The sequence below is a fragment of the Dermacentor silvarum genome, chromosome 3, assembly GCF_013339745.2.
Source record: "Dermacentor silvarum isolate Dsil-2018 chromosome 3, BIME_Dsil_1.4, whole genome shotgun sequence".
Taxonomy (NCBI): domain Eukaryota; kingdom Metazoa; phylum Arthropoda; class Arachnida; order Ixodida; family Ixodidae; genus Dermacentor; species Dermacentor silvarum.
Window position 1 is genome coordinate 114,318,483 of NC_051156.1, and position 21,815 is coordinate 114,340,297.

At 46.5% G+C, this 21,815-nt stretch overlaps 2 protein-coding genes across 2 annotated transcripts in view; one reads left to right on the plus strand and one right to left on the minus strand.

Moving 5' to 3' along the window:
- Nucleotides 1-21,815, plus strand: part of LOC119445713 (tigger transposable element-derived protein 4-like) — a 342,546-nt gene that overhangs the window by 194,913 nt on the left and 125,818 nt on the right. The gene's annotated exons all lie outside the window — the stretch shown is intronic.
- LOC119445717 (techylectin-5A) overlaps nucleotides 8,557-21,815 on the minus strand; it is a 37,076-nt gene continuing 23,817 nt past the window's right edge. Inside the window, exons 5-6 of the mRNA XM_037709998.2 lie at nucleotides 13,134-13,301; nucleotides 8,557-9,140 (exon numbers count right to left, since the gene is read on the minus strand). Coding sequence (XP_037565926.1) covers nucleotides 8,827-9,140; nucleotides 13,134-13,301 — 482 coding nt within the window. The 3' untranslated portion in view covers nucleotides 8,557-8,826. The remainder of the gene's footprint in view (nucleotides 9,141-13,133; nucleotides 13,302-21,815) is intronic.

The following is a 21,815-nucleotide window of genomic DNA, read 5'->3' on the forward strand; positions in this document are numbered from 1 at the left end:
AAGCGGGACTCGATTTCCGCCGGAGGAACCCCCAGCGTCACATTTTATCTCAAGGACGTCGCCAACCTCTGGTTTCGCAATCACGAGAGCAAAATTCGAACACGGTCCGCGTTTAAGACTTCCTTGATCGGCATATTTGGCCGTCCCGCTGTCCTCAAGCTCCTTGCAGAGCAGTGCTTGCATACACGTGCACATAAAGCTGCTGAAAATTTCACCTGATACATTGAAGATGTATTGGAGCTCTGTAACCACATTAGCTCTACGGTGACGGAGGCAAATAACGTGCAGAACATTCGCAAGGGAATCGAGGGTGACGCCTTCCAATCGGTGCTGCCCAGAAATCCCACCAGCGTCCCCACCTTGGTTTGGTTCTCAGAGCTTTGGCTAGCTGCATCGGCAACGCGCAATTGCACGTCAAGCATTCGCACCCACCGATTCACTATGGATCTTGCAGCTTGCTGCCAGCTTCGGCTGTTAGTAGTCGCTGCTCACGAAGGTCAAGGACTTTGTCCGTGAACAGGTCACCCGCCCGCTTTCTTTGCTGCCTCTTATGCCCGAACCCACCCAGACTTTGGCTCCGGACCTGCAGCACGCCATTCGAAACACAGATTGGTGAAGCCCTGTCACCTGTTCCCCAACACCCTGCCGTTGACTCATCGCTTCTTTACACAGCCGTGAATTGGCGGCGGGCACCATTGTCTCTCTCCTATTCTCGACCTGCGCTGCCACTCATTTTTTGACGTCCCCCATGAGTCCGGCTTCGCTTCACGTCACTATAGCCCTTATAAATATTTCTAGCAACATCATTTAGACCGTCTTTAGACTATTTTTACTTGAATCTACCAACAGGTAATTGAAATCCTTCCAACGGTCTTTATGCTTCCTAACAACTCCCTAGTAACACCCTAGAAACAATTGGCCGCCAACATTAATTTGAAACATGTTCATAGGCTGTCTATAAACTTTCTACTAACTGTCTAGAAACACGTTTCTTTACACCTCCTATTAACGTTCATTAAACTGAAGCGCTTTCTTTAGACACCCTAGTAACACTGCCAACAATTGGCCACCTACAATGAATAGAAGCACGTTTGTAGACTTTGTCAACATCCTACCATCATTCTACAAACATTTTTTATGCCTAATCATCACTTTGTCAATCATTTCAAACCTCCTAACCAACATTTCCCTTTAAACATGGTAGAAACGTAGTCCACAATTGGTCAAAATATTTGAATTAAAACATGTTCAACGCTTCATGTTCTGGGCGTTCAAACATGTTCTGGGTGTTGTATCCTTAAAGAAAAAGGAAGTCATCAGTTGCTGTGCATTACCGTCCGATACTCAGAGTTGTGCTTTAAACAAGCAAGAAGAAAAGCCCAATTGATTTAAGCTCGCATGCGTTAAAGTATAAGCTAAATATTTTACCACCTCTCACTTGTGCAGCCTGAGCAGGAAAGAGCAATGACTGAGTTCATGGCCTTATTACGTACCACTAATTAAGCGTCATCGCGACCTCTGTGAAAACCTAGTGTTTGTACGCTTCGTGTTTATAGCCACTTCAAGCAAACCGCATGACGCGGCGTAGTTCAAGTATGTGAGAAAATTGTTTTTAAAACATTTCACGTCATTACAGTTGACGCTTGTAACGACCTGCCAAGATGCGGAATAGGAAACTGAAATCAAACACAATGTGTTTATGAAAAATGATAGAAAAACATACCTTTTATTATAATTTGGAGGCAGACATACTTCGGCGTAGTGCTGTCTTGAGGAACGCCTGTTCGCTACTGGTGCAGTGTGAAGTTTAAAATACGAACAGTTCTAATATTTAATCACTAGCACTTCACACGACACTGCACCGCAGCTGGCAGGGAAGTTGCGGAAATGTTCACATCACAGAAAGAAGGAAACGCCGTGGGCTTTGCAAGCACGGTTCTGGTTGGCTATTTCAGTCACAAATTACGCTTCCAAGTGTGCCTGGAAAGTCTTCTTGTATGGATGAATGAACCACAACACAACATAAGCATAAACAGCAGCAAAATAACAGAAAACGGACAAGTTTGCATTCGGACGTGCAAACCTTAGGCACAGCGAAACTGTCGATCCTCAAGTCTTGCTGGCTGATACTGCTAGGTATTAATTTGGTTGCTGCTAGGTCTTAACTTGGTTTAACTTAAGTACGCATGTAGGGAAGGTATTGTAGAGCGATCAATTTCGGAGGTACCTTCACTTTTGGGACATTTCGCGTGACCAGTGCTGGACATGTCGGTGCCTACGAGCGACAGCTAGCGTTCCTGGCATGCCACAAACGCAGGCAGGCTCAGCAAGGTTGACACAGTGCCAAGAGCGCTGTTGCTTGCCGACGCCGAAGGCCTTGGAGGCTAGCCCCTCGATATCTAGAGAAAGCTGACACGACTAGGCGCAGCCCTTTTTATGGCAAACTCCGAGGCCAAGCGCATGCACACTGGGCGAAAACTATGCACAGTGTACGGGTGGCTCTGACGATGAACACACCAAGCACCGCTCTTCCGGGCTTCCAGAGAATGTTTCCTAGACGTCAGAGGTGTTTGTCTGTCACCGCGCCTCTCCCATTGGAACTGTAATTCGCTGTGTTCTGACAAGTTCGAAATCTCGCCGCAGTCTGCCATCGAATCTGCTTTCGAAATGGTGCACTCCAATACTTCCAAACGTTAATGTTGGGGTGTCTCGGAAGGCGGTCTCTGTGAAAGGTATGCAAGGTTTTTTATTTTAATACGCGACTCGGCCTCAGGCCCCTTTAAAGGGCCCCTAAACCACCCAGTGGATAACCGGTGGACTATTAGGGTTACAGAATGGATACCAAGAGAAGGGAAGCGCAGTCGAGGTCGGCAGAAAACCAGATGGGATGATGAAGTTAGGAAATTTGCAGGCGCAAGTTGGAATACGCTAGCGCAAGACAGGGGTAATTGGAGATCGCAGGGAGAGGCCTTCGTGCTGCAGTGGACATAAAATATAGGCTGATGATGATGATGATGATGATGAAACCACCCAGAGGTCCAAATTTAGTTGTAGTGTTGCAGTTGTGCACGAGTCTACAACGAACACATAGTCACGAGAATTTATCGAAATGGTGCCGTAATAGCGGAGTTACAAGCGTTGGATGATCGAAAAACGGCTCTCGCTCGTTTCGCTCTTTCCTTCGCTACTCTCTGCGTCGGCTGGTCTCCCCTCCTCGCCGAGTGCTTCTCGAAATGTCACGTGACATACGTCATCGCCAACGCGCTTCTCATAACACTGCCTACTTCCGGTTAAGGCACGTGTATACACGCTAGCGGCACATATACCGACGGCGAACCGGCCTCCAGTGCCGTAGAACGTCTGCCGCGCGAGAGGTGTCCAAAGTAGACGGCAGTTGGGCCGGCGCCCCGCCGGCTGCACGATCAACGGGTCTGTTGACGACCGCGAAGCTGCGCGCCTCCGCCACCGGCAACGAAAACATCGGCTGCAGCTCAGCTGCAGTGTACGGCTACCGACGGTAGACGAACGGCTCGGCTGTGCTCGCACGCAGCCGACGGCGCCGCTAATATCAGCGTATTTTTCTTCTTTGTGTGCAATTATTGCGAAGAGCGATAACAACGATAACAAAATATTGCGGCTTGTAGGCGTCGGTAATTCCTTTCGAAGCAGCGTCCGCTTTAGCTTTGAAGGGAACCGCAAAAGGCCTAGCGACGACATCGGCGCCGTCGAGCGATCAGCAGCGGTGAGGCTGCCGCACAAATGAGTCACGGTCTCATCCTCTCTACGTACGGCAAGGAAATTTCGTCGTTCACGAGCAAAACTGTTGTCGAACGGCGGCCCGCGAATGGCAAACGGCGTGCGGCGAGTTACCGTGCGGGTAACGTAGACGTGGACTCAGCGCTTCTCGGCTACCCGCTGTTGCTGCGGTGCCGGCCCGTGTTATGCGAAGCTTGCCACTGTAGACCTTGTGTTGCGCGCACGTCTGGAAAGGCCAACACTGTCGCACTCTGTTCGCGCAGCTAATCGGACCGCTAAGCACGACTGTGTTGGAACGCGAGCGATTTGGCACTTACGTTGCGGGCTGTAATTACCGATTCGCAAGGGCGCACAAGTGAGCAACAGGATGAGGAAGAGCAGGGAGCGCGCATACGTCACACGTGCTAGCAGACAAACTGGAAGTCGTACGTTCTTGTTCGACCAATGGGCATCGTCATCGCCGCTGACATCACCAGATTCACGCTGCTGACATCGTGACGACCGCTGGGGATACCGGAACGGCCTGTAGAGGAGAACATTGTTTTTTTTTTTTAATTTTATGGCGCGCCCGCGGTGCGTAGCGCTGCAGCATTTGGCATCGTTGATCGTGACGGCATTCTGAACTCGATGCCCGGTTTACTTGAAATGTTCAAAAAATATCTGAGGTGGTTTAGGGGCCCTTTAAAGATGCAGCCGATTTCCCCCAAGCAGCTTCTTTCGTCGGCTGGGCAGCCAGAGGTAGAATATCCGTCGCTTCGATGACGCTGTCTCGGCCCCTAGGTGATAATGTGACCTGGCCGCAGCTTCCCAGTAGCGTGTCCTCGGGGTGAGAAGATAGCCACGGGCAGTTGGAATATGAGAGGCATGGTTACATGCGAACACCTCTCGCTTCTAGTAATAATTCACGGAAAGAGCCGTGCGTGATCTGCTCATCATTTCAACTACACAGGCTGTTGTCTCCAGAGCGCGAAGTTTGGGAAAACGTCATAATAGCTCCCGGAGCTCCAGGTCACCCATGTATGAACATGTCATGTAGCACTCTCCTATACGAGTGTGTGTGTGTGTCTGCATGTGTGCGTGAATGTATGTGCATACAAAGTAGTGCAAAACTTTCGGCATGGGTCGGGAGCCAGCCCCCGCTCTTGCTACGGCAACGGTCGCCGGCAAAGTACTTGGTCGAGTTCCAGCGGCGTGCACGTCAGCCTGCGTCGTCAAGATGGCTAATTGCTTTGTTTCTCGCGGGGCCATAGTAATGACGAATACAGCAATCGTGGCGCTGCTACAGCTGGGCGACGTAAGTGAGAAAGGCGATGACCCAAATCTCGCTTTACCGACGTTCAACGCTGGTCACTTCGCTGTTTTTAATAAATACCATTACAACCCCAACATCTCTCTGCCTATCTCTGTCATTGACATTAGACGTATGCATGCTTGCCGCTCATGCTCACTAAGCTCCCCTTCGGTTGGATTCAGCCAAGAGAGCGGGAAAAAGAGGGAGAGATTGACTGTCCGTATACATAGTCACCCACTTAACGCCGAAACACACACACAAAAGGAAGAACAAAGCGGTATCTATCATTGCATCTTCGCTTTTTCTCCATGTATGCGAGCGTGCCTTTCGGTTACTCTGTGCTAACTTGGCTAGTCCCTCTTCCGCTCTACCAGTTTATCGGAGCCTGTACGTGTACGTTTAAGAGGGAGGGACAAAAATGAGGACGCATTCCACCCACAGGAGGCGGATGACCAGCGAAGCACGCCGTGAGAATCTCCGCATGGCTCCCATTGGTCGAGTTATTGCAGCCGCTCTTTTCGACGCTAGCGCCAAGGCGCCCTGAAGTTACGGCCCTTACAGGCGGGCGATACTTTATAAAAACGGCGGCGCACATGGTGGTTTACGTCGTCATGGCAACAGGCATAGCAGACGCGCGGTACCTCTCGATATAGCAGCTCTTTTTTTTCTGTGTTTTTATTTTTATACCAACCTTGCCGGCGCGCTACCCTTGCTGCCCTATGTTGCTCTGTTTCTCCATATTCGCTCGCCCGTAGCGATGTATTAAACCAGTTTGTTTCACGTCGTCTTGTCTGCCTCCCGTTCCCTCCTCGATGATCAACGAGGGGTAAGCTCCGAGCGAACGCTGTTCACGTTGGCGGCCGCTCCAAGTTATGAAAAAGTTATTGAAAGATGAAGCGTGAGTAACGGAAGGACTAAGTTCATTTCGTTCTCTAATTGTTTTAAGGAAATATGAACATTTAAAGCAATTTTAGTTAAAGGTTTATTCTTTAGGTGTTCGGTGAGTGCTTCTGGCGTGCTGACCTAGAACGATTCGAAGAACTTAGTACGGATACGTCAATGTTTATGTCACCATGAATAATTGAAACAAAAACTTTATTCGTGCTAGTTTTGCCCTACTTTGCAGTGTTAGTAAACGAGCTCTCTTTAACAATTCAGTCAATGAATCTGTGAACTTGTATTTGTTAAAAAAGAACCTTATTGCCTTCCTTTGCACTCCCTACATTCTTGCAATGAGTTTTTTTTGTGTACGGAAACCAAACAATATTGACGTACTCAAGCACTGGTCGAACAAACATTTTGTTGGCCCGCAGATTTGCATCTGGGGGCTCAAGACCATGGTGTCGCCTCAGAAAGAAGAGTCGCTTTAGTGCTCAGCATGTACATTGATTTCAGAGTCGCATTAGGGCTCAGCATGTACATTAATTTCCACTTGAGGTTATTTTGTTAACATGGCTTACCCATCGGAGAGCGTGTGTTAAAATGACACCTGAATACTTACGCTGAAATACACAAGTGAGAAGTAATTCATTCATAATGTACTTACTTCATAATTCATTCATAATTTCTACTTTTTGTTAGCGTAACAGATTTTTAGGCAATTAGAGTAATCTGCCATCCTGACACTAAGAAAAGGCTGAATTTTAACAGCGGAGCTGTTTAAGCCGGCCGTTAGTCCATCCGTCGCGAAAAAAAATTGTGGGCCGATCCTGGCTGCAGTGCAGAAAGGATTCAAGCGCAATGGCACATACCCTATGAACAAGCGACAGCATGGCGCTTGTTGCAAACAGAAACATATCCGAACCCGGTGGCCTACCACCGTTACTATCCAGAACTTTACACCGATAGATGCAGATTCTGTCAAGAAAGGGCGGACTTACAACATATGGTTTGGGCTTGTCCTGGGACACCCCACACAGAATAAAACACAAAAGACCAGAGAGCAGTGGGAGACCGCGCTGCTCAGCTCTGCACCGGAAGACCAACTTAAGGCAATCCAGCAGGCCGAAGATGCCGCCAGAGCCCAAGGGCTCCAGGCAGTCATCTAGGTAGAGAGGCCTAGGCCACACAAATCTGCTGTACAAAAATAAAGTTTATTCCTCCTCCTCCTCGTAGCGAAGCTGAGCCTGGCTAAGTCAGTTAAGCATGGTTGGGACTACTTAAGCTTAATCAGTCATCGATAGCCAATTGATAGCCAATCAATAGCTTATCGATCAATAATCAGTAAATGCCGAAAAATGCTGGGGATGATTTGGTAGTGCTTAGCCTAGCCCAAATACGTGGCCAATACCTTGCGATAGCCAATCAATAGCTAATCCATAATCGATCAATAATCAGTAAATTCCGGGAAATGCTGGGAATGACTGGTTAGTGCTTAGCCTAGCCCAAAAGCCAGGACTAGCTATAGGTGCCCATCAGCTCCCCTGTCTCTTTAGCATTGCGCCTCCGGTGCAAGCAGCGCTAATTTTTGTAAATGGTGATCATTACTGCTATTAATTGTGCGGTAGGAAATACAATAGTGAGCGAATAGATGGATGTTTCTATGTAATCGGGAAGGCAAATCTTTTATTTGTATTTAAAATAAAACGGTGCCCAAAGCACAGCCTTGGCGCACTGCCGATGTAACAGGTGCTAAATTGGAAGCTTCGTTATGAATATGCACGAATGGTGAGTGATATAGATCGGCACACTCACTCATGAGTGCACTCACTCGCATTTATTTCGAAGGGGTGAGTGCGCGTGCGATTGAGTGCCAGTGAGTGCGAGTGAGTGTCAGTGCAGGTGAGTGCGAGTGAGTGCCAGTGAATGTGAGTGCAGGTGAGCGCGAGTGAGTGCCAATGAGTGTGAGTGCAGGTGAGCGTGAACGTGAGTGAGTGCGGGATCTGGAAAAATTATGGTGAGTCAGTGTGAGTGAGTTTTCTCCCACACTGCCGACCTATAACTAGTGGTGCAAGGCTGGAGTAAACAGCTGAGCTGGTGATCGACCTAGCTTCTTCCAGGTTTCACTAGGCTTGGCTAAGTATTTCTAGGCTTGGCTAAGTGCTGGTAGGCACGGTATTCCGAATCGGCTCGCCGCCGACGCGCAGATTCACGCTTGGCTCGCGACGCGCTTCGAGATGAGCGGCTTCTTCTTCGGGTGTACGGATCTTCTTTGGTCGTCCCATGTTAAGGCTACATGTACTTGCCACAGAGTCAACGAGAGTTCTGCCGCCGTCGCGGCGGCTTCGAGCTTTATCTCCCCGCTGACGTCACGGCCAAGCTGCGCCGCCACACTTGCCGGGGCGTGGCGGCTCGATACCTGCCGGGCCGCCGCCAGAAGCGCGTGGTGCCGTCATGGACACCGCGCGCATACGGCGCGAATGCGGCGAAACGGGCAAACGCGGATCGCGTCGGCAGCAGATCTGCGTGTTGTCACGTTGGTGCTGCTACAATGTCTTTCTCTCTCGCTCTCATTTACTCGTTCTCTCTGCCGAGCGTGCGCGCATGCCCTCCTTCCCACCCCTTAACGTCCGATATCAAGGCAACATGTGCACGACCCGGAGAGGAGGCGAAGCACACACCGCTCCGCGAGGGTGTTGCTAGGCAATGGGTGGTGACGTCATCGCCAGGAGCAGTTCTTGTTTGCACTACGCGGCGCAACCAAGAGCTTAAACAGCTCCGCTGTTAAAATTTAAGCAGTCACAATTTGCACAGGTTTCATTCGCCGGTTGTTGCTTTATTTCTTGCTTGACTTTCTTGCAACGTAATTGACATTTATTGCCCCGAAACTGCTGCCGTGTTCACACGGGAAGTGGAGACTCCAGCTTGCTTCGACGGTCCAACAGCGATCCAGCCGGTCGTATCATCATAAGCACGCTGGGGAACGAATAATGGTAAAGGCGGGTGGGGTATCCCCGAACGCTCCACTCGATGCCATCGGCGAAGCTGTCGTGCGGTCCGTTCAGATTCAGGCCATTCAGGTTGGCGAGGTGACACTTGTTGTACCACCAACCACCGCGGTACCGGACGGCGCAATTTTCGGACGGCGCAGCATCGTTGTCCCTTTCGAAGGTGGAGAAATTCTGATTGTTGCCGTTCGAGAGTGCGTCCCAGCCTGAAACATAGCAGTAGAATATTGTCAGATGAAGTACGGCAAAAGTTATGTCATTAGTATCGGGAATATTGTGTATGGTGCTTCAGCTAACCTTAGCCAAGCCATTCAAATAAAAAAAACTAAAAATTAAACATCACGAAGCAAGACATGTTCATAAAGCCCACGGTGTTCGGTTGTTAGAGGTCTGAGGATCGAACGCGCTCCGGTTTGACAATCGTATCTTGCCCCGTGACTTGTTTTATCATTTTTTTCTTTAAGCAGCTTAGTTAATGTTAGCTGGGACAAGCAGTATTTTATTGCCTCGACAATCATTCTACTTAATGCCAGCTCGACAAATGAAGGCCGCCGGACTGCCAGGTAGTCTTTTAAAGTGAAGCTTTTTTTGAGAACCGTCGCAAAATTTGAAGAACGTGGCTGCTGCGGCGGCTGCTGCTGCTATCTTGCCGAATATCTCGCACGATATTCTCGCAAGAAGAAAATAATTACTTGCCCGATGCTGGTATTGAACCCCGTGTCCACAGGCCGATACTATAGCCACTAAGCGACAATCACGTTTTTTATTGGCCATTAAGCCACTTGGCTTACGGACATGGCGTTTGCACGGGAGAAGTATGTGTACAATTAAGCCACAATTGCACGCATAGTTCATGCGTGCCAATGTTAAGTAGCTCTTTGAGACGACTGACGCGCGCGTTATGTAGCATAGAACGTGCGCGTGCGGCAGTTGTCATTGTTGCACAAACGGCGAAGTGAAACTGGTGAACCTTAGCCCGATCGCCAACCTTACTTCTTGGAACAACAGTCAACCTTGTGGCTGTCATTCGCATTGAACTCTCCACTATTCCGCCTCAAAATATTAAACATCTTACTCGTTGTCGTGACGTCACTGCGTCGATGTCTCGCATTGTGTTTTCGCGTGAACTGCTGTTTGCATTTCTACAAAGGTAGTGAATGGTGTGGTGCATAAATACATACATTTCATGAAAATGAAATTGTGGCCTATGCTGTGCGCAAGCGAACATAGTGTTGGATTCCACGTTGCATATGATGATAATGAACGCAATTGTAGCCATTGTACTTAGTTTGAGAGCATACACTTGCCCGCTTCACAAAGATTTGCATTAAAAATATCCCAACGTCAACGCCAGATCCGGATTTTTTTTAGGTAAGTCTCCATGCGACGACTAGTGCACTGCGTGAACGTATGTCAAGAAATTTCTGTTGCGTTGTATCACTTATTCTAGGCGTTTAGCACAAGAAGTTAACGTAGAGAAGTCTAGGGCATTCTGTTACCATTGCCTCGTGCATAGTAGCCAAAGGTAGCTGGACACTGTAGGAAAAAACGGCCTTTGCTTAACTCCATATTGTGCAAAGGCCGACATATATCTGTGCCAAAAATAAATAACGTCAACATTGCTAAGATGTTTTGACGGTGCTTTTGACACTGCAGTTTTTCTTCATCAACATAACCATTATTAGACCTTCAAGGCAAAGCACCTCGATAGGATAGAATTTCCAAAAAATTGCGCATTTTCATAGACGTACGCGCAGTGATTTTGAGCATAGAGGGTATCACAAAATGTGTCCCAGGTACACCAAGTGGTTCAAAAGATAAGAAGGGAAACATTAAAATTAAAAATATCGCGACGGAATGTCCTGTCACAAAGTCGCAACACGGTCAGCAAGAGAGAGAAAGGTAAAAGAAGGACAGGGAGGTCAACCAGAGATTATCTGTTGGCAAGATGATGGGCAGAGCGTAATGGACATTGTACTACGTGTCCAAAGCTCTAACCGTCTGTTCCTTATATTGAGTGCTGACCGGTTGATGCTTTCGTCCACTTTAAATCCATAAGTTTATTACGATGAAGGTACTTTCTTGAAGGTTGAACTTCACATCATGAACGATGTGACATACAAAGCAACCGTATTGTGAGCCGCCGTTTCCATTTATAAACATTTACCTACTAAAAATATAACAACCATTGATGTCTCTTACAGCGCTCATTGAAACTCACTTGCAATGAATTTTTACTAACCTGAAATTCTTTTAACGCCTTTGCACAAAAGGCACAAAGTAAATTTCACTTATTTAGGACTTCAGCGCGTGATCCTGCATTAAACGCGTAATTTACACAAATTGCTTCATCAACAATATATAGCAGTCATCACTGTGTTCAAAAATTATTTTCATGCCAATTCCCCAAAACAAGCGCCTCCTTTACCTGTTTTATTTGACTCTTTCTCTCCCAGTTTTCGCTTTGTCTGCCTTCGCCTATGCTGTTTGTGGGCCACTAAAATAGATGATCACTGTGCAAACGCTCAACAGCCACTACAATACTTTTTGTATAATGTAAATACGAGTTTAGCCGATAAGCAATGTAGTCATCTGACCCCCGTATTGCATTTATATATTAAGATAGTATACGCCAATTTCGCTCGCATTTGTGTTATCCTATCTTTCATCCATTCCACTATTTCAAAGCCGCGTCCTTTTTTTGTTTTTCTCTATTTATTTGCTTATTATTAGGCAAGAGTAAGCAGGATGCCGCCTTCCTTAAAACCGATCGCGAAAACGGTGCCTCCGTGAGGATCAAAATTGATAAAATACGATTATGGTGATAATAATGACAAGTTATTAGCATCTCCTTTGAAACCGGGCAGTAATAAAGCGTTACCTAGCCTGCTTAATTTAATCAGGCATGTTACACATCTTTGTCATTCTAACGTTTTATATACATCTCTTTATTCTTTTTTTCTTCTTCAAAACTTCTCGATCTACTTTGCAGCGCTACCTATGCCTGCAATGGATCCGCTCGTATAAATCTCTTCCCTGCTTTCTTTCCACCTAGAATTTTATCGTCCGTTGCTTATCTCGACTGCTGACCAGTTGATGCTACCACCCACTTTAAGTCCAAGTGCTTCTGGAAGGTGTACGTTATCTACGGGTCTCACTGACTGGGGGAATCTCTTCGCATTCAATTACGATGTGTTTAGTGCTCTCCGGATTTTCGCTGCAGCCTATACATGCCTCATCTTGTTGCGAATATATGCTCGGGTATGTTTTTGGCCTTATGCAACCAGCTGTAGCCTCAAATAGCAAGGCACTGCCCTTTGTGTTATCGTACAGAATTTCTCTCCTAATTTCTTTCTTCCCGTTCTTTTAAATTTCCATGGTATTTTTTTTTGTTTCCATTCTTTCCGTCCAATTCATAGTTTAAATTTCCCTCACTTTCTTTCCGCTGACTCCTGGTTGTCTATTTACACCTTCAGTTACACTGAACTTGACTGCCAACTTCCTTGACCTATTCCTCCATTCGGCGCCCACGCTCTTCAGGTTAAATACTTGACCACTTTACCCGTTCATTTATTTAGAACCCTGTTTTCTGAGTCTTTCGAAAAAACTAATTTGCTAGTGTTTTGCTAGTAATTTTGCTAGCATAATTGGGATTACCAATGGGGCGGTGGCGCTATCAGGTGGCAAAAAGAAACGATACCGTTCTGCCGATGCTATGACCTATGAGATGGACATCGCGATGAGATGTCATTCCACACAGTCCCAACACTGCCAGCAAGATGGTGGGCAGAGCGTAACGGACATTGTACCACATGTGATCTGCAGACAACATTGTGTGCAGTGGGAGAACTGAAGACACGAGCCGAATATCCGACTTTGATTAGCCAATAACTCAGCAAATACAAGGCACACTTTAAATTTATTCTTTTTAAAGATTCGTAAGCAGATCCCCCATAATACCCGGCACAATACATTTATTTTATAATAGACCTCGAAGGCTCCTTCGAATGGCATGAAACCCTATTGCGGTCATTAAAATCGACTCGACTCGGTCATTAAAATCGACGCGACGCGACAATTTACGCGGCAACCCTGTCCACAACAGGGTTGCCGCGTAAGTTGCCGCGTCGCGTCGCTGTCGCGTCGAAAAAAAAAAAGGCATTTAGCAGGAATTCCCGAAGTAAGCACCCAAATATCACCTTCTGGTCCCAGCAGCTTTCCGAGTCGCAGCTTGAAGAGGTTCTCTTCGTTCTCAACACGAAAACTCTCGTAGTCCACAAATGCGCTCTCTCCAGTCCGGTTACTCAGCACGACACGCAGGGTAATTGCCTCATCTTCTGACGTAAGCGTGTGCAGCGCCTTGTTTCCTGCAGGGAGCAGATGGAGTCGAGTGAAGATGTGTTTTCAAACGTTTCGCGATATTTTGTCATTACTTGCATAAGAGAAACAGCTTCAGCTTAGTGAAACATGTGACGAATAAATTGTCATGACATCAGTATTGTTGTTCTCTTTAAAATATGCATTACATAAAGCCGTCATATTAACTTTGCAGCTTGAATGGGGGATATTTTAGTGATGCAGATGATTAAGGCGTCATCCTATATTACTTAAGGTAAAAAAAGCCACATTCTAGTAAGGTCCAGTAAGGCGTGAGGGCACTGTGCTGTATCGTTTTGCGATGTTTGAACAACAGCAAGTCTGTTTAACATAGAGTGATATTACCTATGCTAAATTCGTTTAGACCCTGACACTGGAACATATTTCAACTTCTTGCAACAGGATTAAGTCACCCCGCCTGTAATTGCATACTGCCGTCCGTAAGCCATCGCAGAACTAATTTCCTCCTATATTTCTTTTCATGCGCGAAATATTTAACACATAGAATAAATGAATGAATGAATGAATGAATGAATGAATGAATGAATGAATGAATAATGAATGAAAATTCTGTTCAGGGAGCTTTTTCAGCGCATTCACCGGATGGTAGTGGTCCCTACATCACAGAAATCCATATGCTGCTTTCGCCACCTCACCCCTGGTTACGAGCCGAAGCTGGTCTTTCAGGGCGGGACTGGACAGCAATACCTTCCATCGCTCTCTAAGAGGTTGGATGGGGGGTGGGATCATGTTTGGTTTAAGATTGGGGGGGAGTGGTGGGTGTTGTTGGCTAAACCTGCATTCTGCTATCATGTGTTAGCATTCTGCTATCACTCACGGGGCTGTCCTGCCTGTACTGCCTCAAGAACATCCGGTTTAGTATTTGGGGGTGGCGATACGACTGTGTCTGGATCTGCCTATTTGCTGTCTGGTGCTCCCTCGTTAACTTGGGGTGCTGCTCGGGGAAGCTCTGTCTCTCGTTTCTGTAATATATCGAACACACGCATACGACGAGACAAGTGAAGCGGATAGGACAGAAAGCGCCATCTGTCCGCATCACTTGACTTGTCGTTTGCGTTGTTCGAGATATTGAACGTAGAGCAACTAGCAGCTTAGAATACTCTCGTGCTATTCTAGAAGCGTTTAGTTGGCCGAAAAATCAAGTGCTGCAAGTAGTGCCTTATCCCACTTCTTTATCCCTACCACCAAACCCTAGGTGGTTGACCACAGCCACTACACACCAGAAGCAGTAATACCTGGTCGCGTACAACCTATTCGCCATTAAATACGCTGACAGAGGCGGCCTGGATTGAGACCACCTGCTCTGCATTCCATTGAGAGACAATAAAGGTGTTTGTGTAGCGAAGCTGTATACCTCTCGTTGGTCGGAAATTTTCGTGGCGTAAACACAAAACTCCAGGTTAACAGTTGAAGGCAAGCGGCATATCTTGCTTTGCAATCAGGCATATATATATATATATATATATATATATATATATATATATATATATATACTTAGTGACGTCACCACGCTTTCATATATAAAAGGGAGACCTGTCTAGCAACTCATTCAGTTCATTGAAAGACTGCCATGGGTAGACCACGGAAGTTAAAGACATCAGAACAGTATGAATACAATGCTCGACCATGTGTGGTGTTTGATGCGGCTTCGCTGGACATTCATGCTCGCAGGGCGGGATGGCGGCCAATTTTCTTTTCCTCTCTCTCCTTGTGTGCGTGCGAAACTGCTTCCCCTACCAGCCGCAGCTCTAGTGCCTTCGAAGCGCGAGCTACGCCCTCCTTTGTTCTACTTTGTTACTTCTGATGATGATGATGTTCCTCTTTTGTGGCTCACCATCACTGAACACTACTGTGCATTTTCGCAACCTTATGAAAACCCTGATACATCAACAACATGCACGAACGCCTGCAATATATAAATTGCGCGGTTGAATTTCTATGCTTTCAAGTTTTGAGCACTTTTGTATCCCCAAGTGTGATTATTTTTATTCTTTGATAGAATAAATAAAGCTTTACTATATACAACAATTTACGACCATCATGTTGCGTCTTATTTTTCTAAGAAGAATCACTCCACCCTGTGCTTCAGAATTAAACGTTGTCTGGGAACTTGATGGTCGAACAAGCTAATACACTACGATATACGGCCTCACAATAGTGTTTAGTCATACCGAATTTCTGAGTCACTCCATTACATAAGTGACCTCAATTCTACCTTTTGGGTTATGCTTCTCACAGTTACATTTTACCCGAAAGTAAAAGACATACATGTGGCACCATTGGAAACGTAGGTTATATTGAGGATCACAAGTAGCGTAGCAGTTTCAATAATAATGTTGTCAAAGGCGGCGTAGGAGCTTCACGAAACGATGCGGAGGTTTTTGGATACAAGGAAAAAATTAGGCCAGAATCTCCCTACTGGGGATTTGTCATATAGTGCGTAGCCTCCTTTGTAATCATTACTTATGAAGCTAATATTCTACCCTCGAAACCAAGGCTGCCGAATTTCAAGAGATAAGCAACTCAATGAATACCACGCACATTATCATGATCTTCTTAGCAAACTTGTTAACACCGTCGTGTTGAGTAAGTGAAATATTACGTAGTGCTTTTTTTTCCCTCGCCTAATTTGCCCGCCGACGCGCACGCCTGCGTTGCAATGCGTCCTCATCAGAAGTTTCTCCCTCTTGTTGAAGACGAATTTCTCTATATCCCCTCTCACAAGCTGGTGGTAGCACTGTGGAAGCTACACGTATTCTGAGCCAATAGGAAGGCCGAGTGCCCCTCGACATGTGCTCATCCGCGCCGCGTCATCTGCTCAGCGTCTGCTTGCCATCCTGTTACATTCTCCATGGTTGGTGCATTGACGCAACAAAAATGTTTTGGCACAGTAACCATAAGCTGCGTTTACATGCATGCGACAGCAGGGCTTCCCTTTACCTGTACGCTTTCCCTACAGTTACCTCGAAGCCTCCTTAGCAAGCAGTAGGGGCGCAAGCCCTTACAAATATTCACCTGCGCCACAGCGTCTGCTCGGCGTCTACTTGGTGCTCGCTACCGTCATTTATTACCCCAGAGGGGTAATAAATTAATGATGCAGTGAACAATTAGGCTTTTATAGCGTTCCGCATCGTCAACGCATCACCACTGCTAATGTTGTGGTTCCATCTGCTCAATGAAATCTAACCAGTATTACGGCTCGGTGCCGCGTGTGTAGTGTATAGCAGCGTGAAAGCAAACAGCCAATCTCAAAATTACAACGAAATATACTTAATGATTTGACCTCAGCTTGAGATGAGACTTGCGATAAATGATTTTGCCGCTTGTTTCTTGCTGCACAGGGTGGAGAGCCAGTAACAAGCATGAATTCGGATTGAAGCGGGTGGTCGGCGCCGTATGAACGCTGCCATGTTGGCACGGTTATGTAAGCCAGCTACTCTTCTGGTTTTTCAATGCCAGCGCAATTGCTCGCTCCCCAAGGTGCGCCTTAGTTCAGTGAGTTGCTGCGATGTGACACTACCCAGATGGTGCGAGTAGGTGTGACTGCTTGCGTCAGGCGCGCCCGTCTGAGCGGGAGCCGCTGCCGTTCCGGAGGAGATGCGGTAGACGCTTCAGGCGACTTTCAGGATTACTTCCTGCGACTGCCGTCGTGAGGCGCCACACAAATGGTACTCTCCCCATAGAGTTTCTCACTATAACACCTAGAGGGTGAACTGGCGCCACCGTCTATGCGAGTTTCTTAAAGGGCTGCCGTGCCCTCATGGGAATGACGGGATATGTGTCTGCGAGGCTTGTGTTGGCTGGTGTTGTACGAGGCTTCGTCTAAAACGTGGATATGGCTACACAAATAACGCGTTCTTAAAATAAAATCTACACAAAAGGTTTTCATTCACCCATATTACATCTCTCAATAAAGTTTACTCACATACAATGCAGCATCAAGCGAAGAAAAGCAAGAACAGATGACAAGTTGTTCCAAAGCGAGCGAGAATCTTGTCGTCTGCCCTCCAACTTTAGCGGCCAGCTGATACTTTTTACGTTTCATAGAATTGTGCATCCAAATTAGTATGTCCTCAAAATTAAAAAAAAAAAACATGTTCTTTGTGTAATAATAAAGCTAAAGTAGTGTTTTACGTCCTGTTTTATCAGGAAAAGAATCATTGTGACACACGGAACGGTGCTAGCCAGGCGCGTCTTCAAGGCGTTCTGGCTCTCCAAGAACGATGCCAATCCGAATCCACAATATACCGGCATTCCCTTGCATACCACGGCGCAGCAGCGCCACATTTCCCTCTAGGTTTTATAGTGTGAAACTCTATGACTCTCCCCACGACCGTAAAGCAGGCGCGAACGCTAGCTGATGGAAGAGAGTAGCAAAAGACGACAGGAGAGGGTGGTGAAGATCAGCCGCATCTGGTCGGCGTTGGAAAAATAGAGTATCTGCTGGGGTAGCTATTACGGTTAGCGGCGGTAACTGCCACAGTAATTCTCGGCATACGACGTGCATGCAGAAAGGTTCTAACCTGTCACGCATCGATGCACCGGATCATGTAGCATGCAAAAATAAAACTCCATAATCAGCCGGTTACGCCCGGAACTATATACCGCTGCGCAAGGATATTGCCTGCGTACGCCTCGTGCCTTCGGCAGGGCTGCAACCGGCCTGTTAGATGGAGTCTAGATGCTTGCGTTTTCAGCGCGTACTTGGCCCACGCAAGCTCTCGCCTGCATTCTAACGACTCATCATCATCATTATCGGTAAGCCAAAATTGAAACGCGCCAAGCCTTTCAACGTACTCGCTTGCCCGCGAGAAAATATGTAAGGGTGATGGCGTCTATACCAATCCTGCCTTTCGATAGTTTTAATGGTGTTTATTTCAAGTTTAAAAATGAACGGCCTTGTTTAAAATCATGAGTTTACAGCTTTTCACGAAGCCGTGTGAAAAAGGATGAAGCTGAGGCAAATACCGTATTTACGCGCGTATAACCCGCCCCTGCATATATTCCGCACCCACACTCTCAGCCCACTGAAAAAGAAAAGATACCCTTGCGTATTACCCGCGTATTTCCAATTCAGGAACTGCCGCCGAACGCTGATCATGACGACTCAATATATTGGTCCCGTCTACGTACGTCCACCAAGCGAGCAGTCAAACGAAAATGGCGTTAAGAAAAAACAATGAGGGCGAAAATCGTCCAAGCACTTCTCCGACTTCCCGCGCGGCATCGAAACCCACCATTCTTGAAACACCGCAGAATACAACAATTAATACACAGCAAAAGGTAGAAAATAATTTTGGCGTTCGCGCTCTTCACTACTGAATGACGCTTTTTTCTTGCGGAAAACTCTAGCTGACTTGCACAATAATTTTTATCGGGTTGTTATATTACTATGCTGTGTGTGCAAAATAAGCAGTATCAACGAGAAAAGAGGCTTAGTCACTTTTACTGCGGTAGGGGTATTACGGCACAACGCGCATTTCCGTGAAGCTGCACTAAAGGAAATACCTCGCGTATAATCCACACCCCTACTGTACCACTAAAATTTTCGCACTTTCGGTGCTGGTTATACGGGCGAAAATACGGTATGTGTACTAATCATCACTACCACACTGCCTGAACTAACCCGCTTGCATCTTCCGTATACACTAATGCCACAGTTTTCTCTAGTAATTATCTGACGAAACTCTATGGCTTGGGCTGTGTAGGGAAGTGTGTCAGCACCTGGCGGCTTTCTGACGAAATATTGCGTTGGCGTTTCGTGCGCGGATATGTAGGTTGTGGTAAGCGTACAGGGCTTCGTGTATTCGCAGAAATTCACCTGTTGAAGCCTATATGGCAAATACAGGTTTTTTGGGACACGAAACGGAAGGAAGAACGGAACGGAGCAGAAAATGTCCCCGGGCACCTAGCCATATAATGCAGAGCATTAATAGCAACCATCAGTGGTCATTGCTAAAAACTTGGTACCATCAACGATAATTAATCACATGAAAATATGATCAAGGAAAAAATGTCTATGACTGCTCTTCTCGATTTTGTAATTGGAAAACATTTTTATCAAATCAATCGAAGTTAGGCACTCTCTAGATTGCATCGGTTCCACTTTCTACCGTAAAAGCATGATCTCATGATGTAATACATACTATGAAATTAAATTTACAGTGTACAAGATTAAGTGGACAGTCGGCTGCACAGTTTCTTGAGAAAAATAATTATTTGTAGCGGCTACACATGCTCGTGTGGCTAAATGAACGGAGCCAATAGCCAATAGCCGCAGACATTAGAAATCCAAGTTGTGCCCCTTAAAAGAGCCTAAAATATTTAAAAGTGATATTTACAACCGCTGTGTATTCTTGACATTTCTATTCTGAAAAATTGATAATCTGTTCATGACACCCATTAGCAGCCTTTCATTTGGAACCAAATTTTCTAGCTCTTCTTTGCGAAGCTGTAAAGAGTGTCGCTGTGTACACCACCAATTTTCTTCGGCGACATAATCATTTCCACGTGTAACTTTTAAGGTAAAAATGCAAGCCGCTTGCAACGCTTGCACACAGTGTGGTTTTTCGTTGTTGATTGTGCTATCAGCCGGAATCAGCGCAGAGGATCACGACAGACGCCGTAGCGATGCTATCCGGATGAAATTTTACCGCGTAGAGTTCGTGAACGTGCACGTTCCAGAAGAGCTATTGCACTTCGGTGCTATTGAAATGTCGATGCTACTGCTGGCAAACGAACCCACGACCTCTTGTTCCGTAGCCAAACGCCATAGGCACTGGGCCACCACGTCGGGCACCATTCTTCATAAATTGACGAGATTAGTCACCTGGCCCTATTTTTATATCTACAAAGCTTTATAAAAATGTGATATCACTCCTCCTCTGCGCTGCACACAAACTATTTTCTGGTGCAGAGTTTATACCAGAGAGCGTACATTATCATCATCAACACCATCATCATAACCAGCCTGTTTTTATGTCCACTGCCAGGCAGAAGAGCTCTCTCAGCGGTCTCCCATCACCCATGTCTTGCATCACCTGCCTGTGCTATACGCCTGTAAATTTCCCTATTTCATCACACCACCTAATTTTTTGACGTCCTCGACTGCAACGCTTCACTTCCCTTGATACCCATTCCGCCACCCAAATAGACAATCGGTTATCTATCCTACACATTACATGGCCTGCCCAACTCTGTTTCTTTCTCGTAATGTCAGCTACAATATCGGCTACCGCCGTTTGCTTACTAATTCACACCGCTGTCTTCCCGAAACGAGCACACTTGGACAGCGTTAAGTCAGCGGGAGACTGGAGGACCGATAACAGAAGGATGGGATAAATGTAGTAAAATCACAAAGTAAAAATGTACACTAGCTAGTACACGATGCAGATGCAATATCGAAGAACGGCCTTCTTATTGTACATAATTTCTCTTCGAAGTATACCCACTCTAAATTACGGTAGGCGACGTACATGTGGCACACGTGGCATTGCACCACTGATATCGGTGACGAAGGCGCTAAATTTAGCAACAAGCGTCTGCTTCAATGTCGAAACGTGACGATTACGCATGCTGCTAACTTCAGTAATGAGCCCTGTTTTGCTTAGGTTAATCTGTTGGTTTGCTGCTCTTGTAAGTGCTCTAAACGGAGTCGCACGCTAAATGTTACCTTACAGGAAGGAAGTAAATTGAAAATTTACAATTTTTTTAGTTCCTAATTGAGGTATCGCAGCAGTCGGTGCTCTTGACTTGCATAAAGTTAGGAAGGAAAATGACTAGGAGGGCGTGTCACCAGACTACTTTAAAGCTGTCATGAAAACTTCAAAGAAAGGCGCATGGGAAATAGGCCTTCGCCGCGTGGTGGGTAAGTGGTAATATCTAGCCGCTGAGCTCGCGCAGAGTATAGGACAGAGTAGAGCGCAAGTGGCGTGAACCAGTCGTAACGAGGGCGTCATGAAAAGTTACCACGAACCAAACACTGCCTTGGCAGTTGCAACAACCATGGAGGGCCTATTATCCAAGAGCCAACTCTCGGATATGCCCTGAAGGTAGAGAGGCGCGCGCATTAGAGTATATTGGCTTGCCGTGCATTGCTGCCTAACGTCATTGCTCCATTAATTTCTTTACCTTTCTCCAGGTTGCTATTTTTTCACCCACCGCAGCATCAAAGCGGCTGAATCTACTACTCAGTGGGAAAGCCGCAGTAAGATAACGCGAAGGGCCTGAAGCATTCTGTTGCTCAAAACTTCTCACGTGTTGAGATGTCTGTAACTGGTAAGTAGCACTGAATGCCAAAAGGGTTGTACGAGTGCTCTGATAAGAGTCAGTTCATGCTGAGAGGCAACAATATTCAGGTAATGACTTTCTGCCGCCTTCTCTTACGCGTAACATGGACCTTTGTTGAGACTGCTAACGGGTAGCAGCATGCGCGTGGGGTTGCATGGTGCGCCGAATACAGTAAAATTTTAAAAAGAATACAC